General features: G+C 45.4%; 1 protein-coding gene across 1 annotated transcript in view; it reads left to right on the top strand.

Moving 5' to 3' along the window:
* Positions 1-711: 711 nt before the first annotated feature.
* The window catches only part of Ston2 (stonin 2), a 105,338-nt gene continuing 91,065 nt past the window's right edge, over positions 712-14,984 (top strand). Inside the window, 3 exon segments of the mRNA XM_032908231.1 lie at positions 712-969; positions 4,038-4,313; positions 11,545-11,553. Of these exon segments, the coding sequence (XP_032764122.1) occupies positions 882-969; positions 4,038-4,313; positions 11,545-11,553 (373 nt within the window). The 5' untranslated portion in view covers positions 712-881.

Below are 14,984 nucleotides of genomic sequence, written 5' to 3'. Positions count from 1 at the left end.
AAGAGCTAGGTTCGAGGTGTAAAAAGACATGGAGAAAATCGTAAGCCAATTAAATAATATTGAACATCCACAGAACATGATTGCCGTGCAAGTAAAGAGTTGACATTTATATACTAATTCAAACTGACCTGAATTGAATTGTATCTAACTCGTTTTTTCTTCCAGTAAAGCAAACATTCCCCAGCCTCTTACATAAATGAACAAAAGCTGACTCCTTCGTTGTTTTGCTTTTTTTTTTCTTGATTGGTTAATCATGGTTAAAGACGCCATCTGGGAGCTGCTGGGTCAGCCAGAGATTCAAATCAGACTCTGGAAAAGTTACTTGCCCGAGGCAAGAAAGCACTTTGGTTTCACGGAAAGGAGCTTTTATTTCTCCATCTGTGTAAAAATGGTGAAAGCACTCTGAGCAAGTTTTAATACTTAATAAGGTCCGTTAGCCTCCCATCGTAGATGACAGCGTTTCTGAAACAGAGTGCGGAAATTGGGGACTCTAATTGCTAAAATCTGAGTGGTTAATTGGTGGTCTGTTCTAAATCCTTATCCGGGGATCTTGGTGTTAAATGAGAGCGGTTGGTAGAAAAGTTGCACAAGTCCCGGCATGTTGGAAACTGTCCGAAGCCTCATCATGGAGTTCAAAGCGCAAACCTGTGTGGATTCAGTATAATGCATTGTTTACCAATTTCCATTTCTTTTCATATTTAAACAGATCTTGGCAGATTAACCGAGGAGGACCGGTCTTATCTCCTTCCTGAGTGCTGCCATTCACAAGACATCTGTGGCATACTGTAGCCCAAGCCCCCTGTGCTGCCCTGTTTACCCCAGACATCTTTCTGGGGTCCACTTGAGGTCAGCAGCGTGAAGATGAACAGAACCCTCTTAGCATGACGACCCTGGACCATGTCATTGCCACCCACCAGTCAGAGTGGGTCTCCTTCAGTGAAGAGCCATTGTTCCCCACCCCTTTAGAGGGTAAGTCTGCTTCTTGGTCATTCACAGGTGGGAATAATAAAGGAGAAAAGAAAAAGTCATGTGGTCCCTTACCACAGGTATACATGAATTCTTTCATTCGGTAGTCAGAGGAGGGCGTCTTCTCAGCCTGAGGCATCACCAAAACCCTGGGAACACGAAGGCCACATGCTTATTTCTACCAAGGGACATAACTTCTAGTCACATATTGTTTTACCGTTGGTCTTTTTTGTGGTTACCCCCACCAGTCCTGTGGATTTTTTTCAAGTGTTAAAGTGTAATTGTTAAAAGTGACAGACAGATTCTGAGTCAAACTGCAAAACTCTAACCTTGTCATCATCACGATGAGTGGTATGCCCTTGGGTGAGCAATTTGTGTGTGGGATGAGGTGGCAGGTGTGTGGCATCTGCACATGCCATGCCCATCTACAAGGAGGCTAGAACAGGAAGAACATCACGTGTCATCATTCTCTGGGTTGTTGTTTTGAGACAGGATCTACCAACAAAACAGAAGTCCGTTGTTCTAAGCTAGGCTGGTTGACCAGTAAGCTCCCTAGGAACTGCTTGTTCCTACTTAGTGCTGGAGTTATAGGTATGTGTGGCCATGCCTGGTTTTTCTGTGGGCACTGAGGATTTGAACTCAGGTCCTTATGCTTCCAGAGCAAGCACTTTTACCCATATCTGCCTAGCACTTCTCTTGGTATCTTGTTTTGTTCTGCTCCATTCTGTTTTTTTGTTTTTCAAGACAGGGCTTCTTCTGTGTAGTCCTGGTTGTCCTGGAATTTGCTCGGTAGACAAAGCTAGCCTTAAACTCAGAGATCCACCTGCCTCTGCCTCCCAGATTCTGGGACTAACAGCATGTGCCACCACACCTGGCTGGCTTTCTGTTCTAAGCATATTTTTACACTATAATCTCGGCTGTCCTAGAACTCACTATGTAGACTAGGCTGGCCTTGACTCCATATTGGTCCTCTTACCTCTGCCTTGTGACTGCTGGGTTTACAGCCAGGTACACCGTGCCTAGCCTCCAGAATGATTTGTCTCAGAATTGCTGCATTGTCTATGTAAGAAAAATGATCACAGGCCTGCCTCAGGAGCCTTTGTAAGCATCTGTCCTCAGATGTAAAATGCCAGTGGAGTGTGTGGTCCATGCAAAGAGCTCAGCTTTGTCTTCTTGGATCACAGTAGACGTGACCGTATTGCCCTTTAGGAGAGCGATGCTCAGGGAGGAAGGCGAAGAGAGATGCAGGGGTATTTGCAGCACCATGTCAGTTGGGCTCTCAGCTTCGTCCACACAGATGGAAAGTGGCAGTCAATCGGTCACAGCCCCGCGTGGTATCCACGTGGATAGCCTTAAATGTGGCCAATCTGAATCGAGAAGTGCTGAAAGTGCCTGGTACAGAGATGTACATACTGCGAACATATCTTGGCTGCTGGGAAAATAACTTAGTAAATGTACTACTTGCTGTGCAACCTTTGGCCTAAGTTCAAGTTGCCAGGACCTGTGCAACAAGCTTGGTACGGCTGCGCGCACCTCTCACCCCAGTGCTGTGGAGGGCGTTAAGTAAGAAGATTGCTGCAGCAGAATGGCCACCAGTCTGATCCCAGATCTGGTGAGAGGCCTTGTTTTCCAGGGACAAAGCAAAGTGGGACAGAGCAAGAGAGTTAAGTGACCTCTCCTGACCTCTGCACATTCGTGTACCTGCTCACACACACGTACAGACATCACAAACCTTTGGGTTTTGTTTTTTTTTTTTTTGGTTCTTTTTTTCCGGAGCTGGGGACCGAACCCAGGGCCTTGCGCTTCCTAGGCAAGCGCTCTACCACTGAGCTAAATCCCCAACCCCAAACCTTTGGGTTTTGTTTTGCTTTGTCTTGCTGATTTTCATTTTTGCTTGTTTTCATTTTCATCGCTTTTGTTTGTTTTTGTTTTTCTGTTTTTGTTTAGGTGGGGTTTTTTGGGGGGATATATTTGAATTTTGTTTTGGGTTTTGTTGTTGATTGATTATTGGTTGTTTTTTAGTGGCTGGTTTTTTTTTTATTTTATTTTTTTTTGGTATGTGTGTAGAGAGAGAGAGAGAGAGAGAGAGAGAGAACATGAGAGAGAGAAGAACATGAGTTGAGTGAGTAGAGACCTTGGGAAGATCTGGGAAGAGTTTTGTACCTAGTGCCTACAGAGAACTAGTTTGTCCAGAGTTTGAAATTTTATATTTTATTTTATTTTATTTATTTTGGTGCAGAAGGAAACTCTACTGTTCTGCCATAGACCCCACCCCACTATTCCATACTGCTTCTCATTTGTCCCACTCAGCTCAGGAATATTTCCTGCTTGACCTCTGCTGCCATTTGTATGTGTGGCTCTCAAGCCTGGCATAGATACTGAGATTAAATATAATGGGCACGGGCTGAGGAGATAGCTTAGCTGATAAAGTACCAGCTGTGCGAGCATTATAACCTGAATCTGGGCTCCAGCACCCACATAAAGTAGGCAACAGCACACGGCTGCTGCCCCAGCATGGAGAGTGTGGAGGTAGAGACCGGCAGGTCCCTGGGCTCACTGACCAGCCAGTCCTGTCAAACAGATGAGCTCCAGGTTCAGGGGAAGACCCTAGCTCAAAGTGAGGTGGAGGGTAATTGAGAACAGCATCTCAGTATTGACATCCAGCCTCTACGAGTGCACACAGTATGCACTGGCTAGTGTACCTCCTCATGCATAGACACTGACTACATCACCCCCAAAAGTAGAGAACAATGAAGGAAAACAACTGATGGCCTCCATGCCCCCTTTCCCGCCCTTGAACACATAACATAGATACACACCATATACACTCGTATGCACATAAGTAAATACAATAATGGGGATTTTTTTTTCCTCAGTCGCCTTGGATAGTGACTGGAAACAAATGAGATTACAGGCTTTGAATGTTCTTAGGGACACAGCTCTTTAGCATGGAGATGGATTGGCACAGCCATTTTATCTTCCAATGAGGAAGATATACATCCTTTCCCCTGGGAAGACATCCTCATAGGCATCCTTCCTTGGGTAATGGTAGTGTTTGGTATCTGCCGTAGGGGGCACTGAAGAGCACTTCCCAGGATTGTCATCTTCCTCAGACCGGTCTGAGAGCTCCTCTGGGGAGAATCATGCAGTGGACGAAGGCTCGCAGGACCTTTCACACTCTGAGCAGGATGACTCCTCTGAAAAGATGGGCCTCATCTCTGAAGCAGCCTCCCCTCCGGGGAGCCCTGTGCAGCCCACACCTGACCTGGCCTCAGCCATCAGCAACTGGGTCCAGTTTGAAGATGACACACCCTGGAGCAACACCTCACCACCGCACAAGGAAACAGGTGAGCTGGGAAGGAAGTTGAGGGGGTTCTGGTTTGGTACAGGCTCTGGAATGCCCTTTCCATAGAGGTCTGTGAGACTTCTGGGGTTCAATTTTTTTCTGAGCTCCTGATCCTGGAAACACGAAGAAGAGAGCAATGACCTCCCTCCCACCCCTTTTAACTTTACGACAGGGTTTTGCTTGAAATAAGCACATAAAACAGCATGTGTGCTCTTTCTTGGTCATTAGCAGAGTTTTGACCCCGGCCCTGGCTATCTTTTTGGCTGCATGAATACTTATACATTTGCTCTATTAGGAATTAGAATTACATTTAGTCAGTTCCTGTACTGTAAGTTCTAGACACATAGACGTGGACGGTTCTCTAGTGTGACCCACTCGCCATCTCTAAACAAAGACAGATTTTTTTTAAGGCTTTAATTTGATTTTATAATTGTCAGAATGTGATGTTCAGCAATAAAAGAACAAATTAAACCAACATTTTACGTTTATCATCTTCTGTATCATATATTTTACACTTGACCTTAGCCAAAAGGCGAAGAAGCAATTTTCTTTTTAGTGTCCTTTTTTTCCTGTAGAAGTGTCCAACTTACGTAGAGTAAGTAAGATCTCAATTCTTTTTTTTCCCCCATCTTTATTAAATTGGGTATTCCTTATTTACATTTCAATTATTCCCTTTCCCGGTTTCCAGGCCAACATCTCTCTAACCCCTCCCCCTCCCCTTCCTTATGGGTGTTCCCCTCCCCATCCTCCCCCCATTACCGCCTCCCCCAACAGTCTAGTTCACTGGGGTTCAGTCTTAGCAGGACCCAGGGCTTCCCCTTCCACTGGTGCTCTTACTAGGATATTCATTGCTACCTATGAGGTTGGAGCCAGGGTCAGTCCATGTATAGTCTTTAGGTAGTGGCTTAGTCCCTGGAAGCTCTGGTTGCTTGGCATTGTTGTTCATAAGGGGTCTCGAGCTCCTTCAAGCTCTTCCAGTTCTTTCTCTGATTCCTTCAACGGGGGTCCTGTTCTCAGTTCAATGGTTTGCTGCTGGCATACGCCTCTGTATTTGCCGTATTCTGGCTGTGTCTCTCAGGAGAGATCTACATCCGGTTCCTGTCGGCCTGCACTTCTTTGCTTCATCCATCTTCTCTAGTTTGGTGGCTGTATATGTATGGGCCACATGTGGGGCAGGCTCTGAATGGGCGTTCCTTCAGTCTCTGTTCTAAACTTTGCCTCCCTATTCCCTCCCAAGGGTATTCTTGTTCCCCTTTTAAAGAATGAGTGAAGCATCCGCATTTTGGTCATCCTTCTTGAGTTTCATGTGTTCTGTGCATTTAGGATAATTCGAGCATTTGGGCTAATATCCACTTATCAATGAGTGTTTTTCTGTGTGTTTTTCTGTGCTTGGGTTACCTCACTCAGGATGATATTCAAAGACAGATTTATACTCGAGACCTTTGGACTCAGAATCCTCAGAGGAGGAGATTGTCATAAAAAGTAGAGCTCCTGTTTTGCTGCAGTCTAATTACCGGAAGCTTTTCATGTGAAGCTCGTTCACCTGGTGACGTGACCATTTACTGTGCTCCAGCACACCAAAGGCTGGATAAGCCTGGGATGCTATTGGCCCTTTACTCGCAGCTGTAACACAGTACCACACACTTGGTGGCTTAAATAATGTGTGCTGATCACCTGTGATCCTGCCTTTCCGTAATTCTGAATGGTGTTCCATTTTCGAGATTCTAGGCAAGAATCCATTTCCTGGCCCTCTAGCCATCCACATTCTTTGACCTGGGATCTCTTCCTCTGTCTCCAACACCAGAACTATAGCACTGTTCTGTGCCATTGTTCTGAAGTGACATCTTCCTGGTGCTGCCCCTCTTCCATTGTTAAAGACTCCTGAGGTTACACTGGGCATATATGAACAGTATCTCTATCTTAATGTCTCAGCCAGTGTTCTATTGCTGTGAAGAGACGCCATACCACAGCAACTCTTACAGAGGACCACATTTAGCTGAGACTGTCTTCAGGTCATTATTGTCGTGAGAGGAAGCATGGCAGTGCACAGGTAGATATGGTGCTGCAGAGGTAGCTGAGAGTTCTACACTCAGATTGGCAGTCAGTAGGAAGTAGAAAGAGAGACCCTGGGCCTGGCTTGAAAAACTGAAACCCCAAATTCCACCCCCACTGACACACTCCTGGGTCACACCTCCAAATCCCTGTCCAGTGGTGCCACTCCCTAACGACCAAGCATCTAAATCTATGAGGGCCATTCTTACTCAAACCACCACACTCACGTTCACATAACCATATCTGCTGAATCCCTTTGCCATGTAAGGTAATAAATCCTCAGGTCCTGGGATTTAGGAAGATATCGTATGTACGGAAGTGGAGGATGTTGTCCTCTCTTCTACAGAGTCAGAAAGGTAGGCTTGGTGTGTTTTTCTGTTGAAGGGTTAAATAATTTGGTAGGTTTTTTTTTTTTTAAACTATGATCTGAAGTCAGGCCTAGCTGTAAAGCTTGGAGAAATTTAGTAAGACCCTGTCCAAAAAAAAAAAAAAAAAAAAAGAACCCAAAACAAACAACAACAACAACAAAAAATTTAAAGGCTTGGTGTGGTAGAATTACCCATACATAGCTCTCCATGTCCTGAGCGTGCTTCTAGTCCCAACTACTTGAAACTGAATGATCACTTGTGCTCTGGACTTTGAGGCAAAGGTAGGCAGCGTGGTAAGAACCGTGGTGGTTTGAACTAAAGCTGTCCCCAACAGGCTCAGGAAACTTGGCCTTGCAAGTTTGGTGGTGCCGTTTGGGGTGGAGCCCTTAGGAGCCAGAGCCTTGCAGGAGGAAGTACATAGGGGTCAGGGTGGCTCTGAGAGTTCATAGCCTCATCCACCTCCAGTTTGTTCTCTCTACTTCCTTCACGAGGATGGAAGTGTGATCTCTTGGTTTCCGGCTCTGCCTCTGCTAACCTGCCATCACCACCATTATGGATTCTACCCCTCTGGGACTGTAAGCGGGAATAGACCAAAATAAGCTTTCCTCCCTAAGTTGCCCTTGATGGTCGTGTTTATTACAGCAACAGAGAACTAGCTAATGCAGACCATCTCTAAAAATAATTCTCTTCTTGGAAGACCAGAGGACCTGGGTTTGAATCCCAGCACCTACATCAACAGCTCGCATCAGCCTGCAACTCAAGTTCCAGGGGAATCTAATGCCTTTCCCTAGCTTCCTTAGGCAATGCGTGCATGTGGTTCACAAGACACATGCGCATAAAATAAAATCAAGTTGAGTTTTAAAAGAATATATAGGATACAATTCTGCCATATAACACATTTTCATTTGTTTAGATAACATACCTCACACATTCGGATGTACTTTGTAATATTTAATCATCAGATTTTTCGGTGATTTGTTGATAATTGAGCCGTAACACTCAAAGCAGTGTGATGATGTGACAGATCCAGACTGTTTCAGTCTGGCTGGAGAGAGGGAGGTGACCCTTACTGATCATCTGACACCGGGCTCTCCATTCTACATGGCAGGAAAATTAGGGAACACAGGTGCTGTGGTTCGAGTGTTTTGTCTCTCCAGGATTCATGGTGAAATCTAACCACCAGTGTGTTGGTATTTTGGGGTCTGTGGGAGGTGACTAGTTCACCTTGAGTGGAACCTTTGTGAACGGGATCCCTACCCTTATAAAAGAGACTTGAGGGAGCAGGTGCCTCCTCCTATTACAGTGTTTAACTTTCCGCCATGTAATGACATAGCTGCCCTCTGCACCCTCACCAAGTCCTAACCTGGTGTCCTCATCCTGGCCTTCCCAGCATCCCAACCCCCAAGGATTAAGTTTATATGCTTTATAAGTTACCCGAACCACAGTATCATTATGGAAGCAAGGACAGAAAAGCCAATCACATGAATCTGTATAAAACTGTGGTTATTGTTATTATTTAGTGTTGTAGAAAGGGTCTCATGTAGCCCAGGCTAGCCTTTAACTCCCTATGTACCTCAGGCTTACTAGCCTTGACCTTCTGGTCCTCCTGCCTCCAACTTCAAAATAGTGAGATTATAGATGGGTACCACCAAGCCAGGCTGGGTTTTGTTGGGTTGTTTAGTGTGGTTTTTCTGTATATCCCTCAATGTCCTGGAACTAGGTCTGTAGAGCAGGCTGGCCTACCTCTTACTCCAGAGTGCTGGGATTAAAGACATTGTCTTAGTTAGGGTTTTGCTGTTGTGAAGAGACACCACAACTAAGGCAATTCTTATAAAAGAAAACATTTAAATGGGGCTGGTTTACAGCTTCAGAGGTTTAGTCCATTATCACCATGGTGGGAGCATGGCAGTGTCCAGGCAGACATGGTGCTAGAGAAGGGATGGAGAGTTCTACATCTTGGTAAAGGCAGGCGAAGGGGTCTGTGTCACTGGATTAGCTTGAGACTGGGAGACCTTAAAGCCTGCTTCTTACAACAAGGCCACACCTTCTAATAGTACCACTCCCTATGGGCCAAGCATTCACAGAGAATCTGTGCAGGCCGTTCCTATTCAAACCACCACTGCCTGGCTAGGCCTGGCTGGTCTGTACTCTCTGTGCTCTCACTATATCATCTGATATACGTATGTTATCTTTATGTTATCATCTAAGGAAGGTATGGGTATTCGTCCATGTTTCTGTGAGGACACTGGGGCAGGTAGGGGTTGAGAATTTCCTCGAGGCTATAGGCTAAGAAGTGACTGAAGAAAGCCTTAACACCTGGCGCGCTGGCCTGGAGACCTTGGAGCAGCCAGAGCTGAGCTGTGGTGTTGCCTCACTCTTCCTCTTCCCTGTAGCTCACCCGAGGCGAGGGAAAGTAAGGGCTGGCAGGTAATGGGTGGGTAGGACGAACAGATCACAGATAAGAATCGAAGCATCCGGATTCTTTCACATCTTGTTCTGACCTAACCTTTAGCCGCTAACTACTGAAAACTGTTCACATGACAGATGGGTCCCCTTGCCTCAACTCTTCACCACTTCCTTTTACAAAAGTCATTTGAAGATGCAGAAAGCCAGCAGTTCAAGGTCACCCCAAAATTAAAAATAGCACCTTTTGCCAAGTGGCGGCGGCAGCGGCACACACATTAATCCCAGCACTTGGGAGGCAGAGGCAGGCGGATCTCTGAGTTCAAGGCTAGTTTGGTCTACAGAGTGGGTTTTTAGGACAGCCAGGGCTACACAGAGAAACTCTGTCTCAAAAAAGAAAAACAGCCAAACTCTAAACCTGCCAGTATCCCACTTGACCTGTGAGAGGACACACTAAATAAAAGGCTGCAGGGCTCGTTCTTATCACACAAACCATCCTCTACCACGTGGGCGTACTGCCCTTGGGCTTCCTCCCTCGGACTGCATCTAACAAGAAGGAAGGCAGGTGGTGCTCAGTAAGAGCAAGTGGGCCTCCGTCCACTCAGGGTGGATAACAGAGACGGTCCACAGGTTACACAGGTGTCCTGGAAGCTGGTGGGGAGCTCAGCTTAAATGGCAAGCATGTGGATCGATTGTCGTGTTAACAATACCGTGCATGCACCTGCAGGCATCACGCAGGCACAGCCTGTATTAGTACCGCGAGCTCCTTCACAGTGCCGGAGGCATGGTGACACTTCTTGCACTCACTGCCGTCTGCTCCATGATTTTGGTCACACTGAATTTTATGATCTCTAGGCTAACTAGCAGCACCCAAGGGCGACAGGTTTTACTACCTTTAACCTGCAAATGCTATCTTATCCGGAGAAGGAACTCCAGCAGATGTAACTCACTTAAAGATTTCAAGAGGAGGAGGTCGAGGGCCCTAAATACAGCCACTGCATCCTTAGGTGAGGAAGGCTTTGCCCACACTGAACAGAGTGGAGAAGATGGAGCAGAGGGCATGATGTTGCTGCCCTAGAGGCAGTGCGATAAAAACCCAGCCGAGGACTGCCAGCATCCACCAGAAGCCAGAGGGGGCAAGGAAGAGCCTTCGGAGGGATAGCGGTCCTGCTAACACTAAAACATAGTGTTTCTGACTTCTGATCTCCAGCCTCTATGACCATGTGAAAATAAATTACCATTATTGTAAGCTACTGATTTTGTGATAATTTATTACAGCAACCACAGGAAGTTCATCCACTAAACTTCATATTCCTAAAGTATAAACGTTTGCATAAGGCTGAGAATGAGTCAGGATGGGCCAGGGAGATCAGTAATGGCACAAGCCACCATCACTTATTCACTGAGCACGCCCTCCCTGCAGTTCTGCTAGGTGTGGGCATCCAAAGACACAGCGTCGTGATCAGAACTTAACAGAAAGCCACTCAGCTTCCTCTGAGTCTTCTGGTAGGGACGCAGCTTGTGCCCCAGTGATTTCTCCTGCCCTTTCCCGTTGATAATCAACCATGTGTTTCCATGCACGTCTTCCAACTACTTCATGTCTCTTTCTTGTTGTCTTTGTTAATGTTTTACAGTTCATGGTAGCTAAGAACTTGGACTTGTTTCTGAGGAGGTAAGGGAAACGGTGGGTGTTGGGAGAGATCGTTTGCTGTTGTCTGAGAGCTTCATTTTATAGCCAAGACCCAGCTGCTATGGCTTGTGAAGTATTCAACAAAATTCAAAGCACTCTCCCTTGTCAGTTATCAGTACCTGTTGGGGCATCTCCAGAGTTCTTGCTCTGTTTGCTTGGGACCAGTGGTGACTACTTAGAGAGTAGGTCACAGGTAGGTCATCAGGGTCCGGAAAATCAATGGCTATCTCATTGATTTTCAGGGTCACTTGGCAGCGTAGAAATATTTTCTCTGTTTCTCACTTATCTACCTAAAAATACTTTTGCTCAAGTAATTAGTTCTAATTATTCAGATTCTGAATCTCATAATTCAGCTCTAGATCCCAGGAAAAAATTCTAATACTTGTATTCTTTATTGTCGTCATCATCGTCATCATCATCGTCATCATCATTATTTGTGGGGAGGGCACACAAGTGCAATAAACAGCCCATGCGTAGAGGTTAAGGAACATCTTTCAGAAGAAGAGCTCCTTCTCTTCTTCCCCTGTGAACTATGGGTATTGAACCCTGGTCATTAAGCTTTCATGACAACTGCTTTTACCTGCTAAGCCATCTCACTGACCAACAAGATTTTTTTTTTCAGACTAGGAAATATATAAATGAAACAGAGGGGCTAGAGAGATGGCTCAGCGAATGAGAGCACTGACTGCTCTTCCAGAGGACCTGAGTTCAATTCCTAGCACCCACGGGTGGGGGTGGGGTGGCTCACAACTGTTTGTAACTCCAGTTCTAGGAGAATCCAATGTCCTCTTCTGACCCTGACGTTCTCTGCATGCAAGTGTTGCACAAATATACACACAGGCAAAATATTTATGCACAGGGGTTGGAAGAAGAGCAATGTTTGATATGTATATTAAACATAAAAATGTTGGGGTCTCTGGTGAAATATGTATCATGCAAATCTGCCTCATCATGCAGGTGGTGAAGTTCAACCATGGCAAGGGGAAAGTAATGTTGGCTGTTTTGTTTCAGCCTACTTTGCAGTCAGATCATTAATACGTACTTACTTTATTCCCCATGTCTTATTTGATGACACTAAATCCCCAAGACTCTAGAATAAGATGTCTCTGAGTCAAGGGGAAAATGTGTCTATTGGTATTTGTGCCACCGCACTTAATTGTGGTCATTGAGTTATGTGTCTTGGCCTAAGAGAATTTGGTAAGAATTTGGTAATTTGAGAGAAGGAAGCAGTCCTGATAGAGTTGTCCCTAGCGGTCCTTTCTACAAGAGAAGTGAAGCCTATTCTAGCTAGCTGCTTAATATCTAAAGATTCTGGCTTGCCAAGAGGAGCTGGGAAAGCAAGGGAGGGCAGACACACCAAGGGAAAATGCTATCTGGGAACCTCCTTTCCTTCCCCAGATTCTTTGAAGTCTTTTTGGCAGAGGAGAGAGAAGAAAATAAATGAAGATCTCCACCTAAGAGAAGCCAAGGGGCTTTGGCCGCCAGCCTGGAAAAGGAATGTTCTGATTGCCCCAATTAAAATGCAAGGCGGCTGTGGGCACAGTGGAGTTAGGGACAAAGAGACAGTCCCTAATGGTAGATCTTTTATTTTTACAACATTAAAATGGAAAGAGCCTCGCCCTGGGGAGTTTAGAGAAGCAAGGGAGTTGTTGGCTCACCTCAACTACCCGGTCACTTATTTTATTGTTCACCGAAGCATGCCAACAGTGACTGGACAGCTAGGGGCAGCACCCAATGTGGGTACTGCTCCTGAAATGCTTAAATCCATCAATGGAAGGCCCTCCTCTTAGAGTGCTAACTAGGGCAGGAGCTGAAGGGAATAAAATCCCCTTGTGGCTGGCCCAGAAAAACGAGACACATTATTTCCTCTGGAGAAACACGATGGAGCTTGGGGAGCATGTGCATGGCCTGAGGCTCTGTCCCCAACACTGCACTAAACAAATACAAATGAAAAAGGAGGCCCTTTTATTACCGTACAGAGATGAAAGGGAGAGAGCTGGCATTCAACTCTTGGGATGTGAGATCTGGGGGTTGTAGAAGGGAGAGACCAACAAGATGATTCCCCTGGACTTCACCCCATGATGACCCCTGGATGTGTTGGAGGACAGATATAGGGTTCCTCTCTGACTTAATGAGACTCTTCAGAGATGGGCCATCTTGATAAATGTTTGATATCAGAACTTTAGATGCCAAATACTCAAAGGCTTCTTTGTCACAGAACACTGTTCACACCTCAGTTTCTGTATGTCCTGTTCTATATACTGTTATATGTGCTGGAGAGATGGCTTAGCATTTAAGAACACTGATTGTTCTTCCAGAGGACCAGGGTTCAATTCCTAGCACCCACATAGTGGCTTACAGTCATCTGTATGTCTAATTCCAGAGTGTCTAATGTCCTCTTCCGACATGGGCACTAGGAACATGTACATGCTTACAGACATATAGTAAATAAAATAGAATGAAACTTAAAAAGAATTTAACTGAAAACTAGTTTCCTGAGCCTTAAGCTTGCTCCTCAGACATTCTCCTATGCCTTGAGTAGAGCCAAGGGGTAAAACAAATGAGCAAAGAAACTTCTAGACAAGCTGTTTAAATTTGAGTCTTACTAGTGTTTCTTTAAGGAGAAAGTTTTTGACAATAGAACAAAAAACACGGTTGATTTGTTCACACTGAGCTCGTTCCCAACTTTTTGTAGCTACCAAAAGTTTGACTGACTTAATGAGGTTTCACTTGGCTTTAAAGCTCCACGCAAAGCAGTCAGCTTTACCTATCGCCTACCGTCTTCATAAAGGTTCTTCACGAGCCAAAATCAATTTTGCCCATGTGCAAAGTGCACATCCGTGCTGTGATTGAAAATGCTGACAGATTGACTAAAAGAGCACAGTTCACCCTCAAATTTTTAGGAAGGATATGAAGGCACAGTTATTAGCACAGACTTCCTGCCCCCTCACCATCCTGCGTGCTGACCTTCGTCCACGGGCATGGCAGTTCTGCCGGAATCAGGGCTGAATTGAACCCATTATGCAGATACTGCAGGATATGCATAATTAAAAACATCTCTCAAAACCCTTTCATTTCCGGAACATTTCCACAGCCCAAGAGAAACACTAATATTCCCTTATCCTTCACATGTCCTCCCTAGAAGCTTGGGCTGAGGCCCTCCCATTGTGTCTGGGGAAGCTAATTACTTGGGGCCAGAGAAAGAACCGTTTGTTTGGGGGGAGGGGGATGAGAGATGATGTCAGCCATATAAGAAAGAGGCAAGAGAGATTTCATCTTGAAGACCAGCCCAGTGGTTCATTCTGGCTACTGGGGGTGGGTGGTGGGTAGGGGTGAAAACGCAGACATGCATATGTATTTCCCCCTCAACAGAGGCAGTCTTATTTTCTTAGTACCTTGAATTGTTCTTTGCTTCTAGATGTAATTGATGACCTTTCCAGAGGACATACATTTCATCAGAGTGGGTTCTGGCCTGTCACCACTTAGCCACCCTTGCTGTTTTAGACTCTGTTCTCTGTGCTCTTTCCTCTGCCCAGAGGCTCTTCCTCCAACATTTCACTCAAAATTCTATGTAAGTGAGGCCTCCTCAGGGAGACTGAGAGCACTCCACACCCTACCCTCAAGTTAGCTTTTCCTGGGAAATTCACCAACTGAATGTGGTCATATATTTATCCCTTCACTTTCTTTGTATTTAGTTGGTTTCTTGATGAAGCCAAGTTGTGGTTGTTAAGAATCAGCTGCTCCTCTCTGCTCTGCTTAGTTTCCTGACAGGACACATTCAGCCCAGGCTAGCATCAGTCTCACTATGTAGTTGAAGATGGTCTTCAACTCCTGATCCTCCTGCCTCTGCTTCCCCAATGCTGAGATTACAGGTATCCACTTTATGTGGTGCTGGGATTGAACCCAGAGCTATGTGCATGCTAGGCAAATATCCTACCACAGAGCTACCCCCGAAGCCTTGTAAACAGCTTTGATATAGCAAAGACATTAAGAGTGGTGCTTAGGAAAGGGACAATATACACATGAAGCATGGGTAGCCGGCTTCTCAAGAGAGGACTGGTTTAATGTTCTCTCTTTTTGTCTCTCTACCCAATAGAATGAAGAACTTCATTTATTCTAAAGAACTAATTTATTCTCTATCCTAGAATGTGCTATGTGC

The sequence above is a fragment of the Rattus rattus genome, chromosome 7 (assembly GCF_011064425.1).
Source record: "Rattus rattus isolate New Zealand chromosome 7, Rrattus_CSIRO_v1, whole genome shotgun sequence".
NCBI lineage: Eukaryota > Metazoa > Chordata > Mammalia > Rodentia > Muridae > Rattus > Rattus rattus.
Note: the sequence above shows the minus strand (reverse complement) of the source record. Positions and strands in the feature narration are given on the sequence as shown.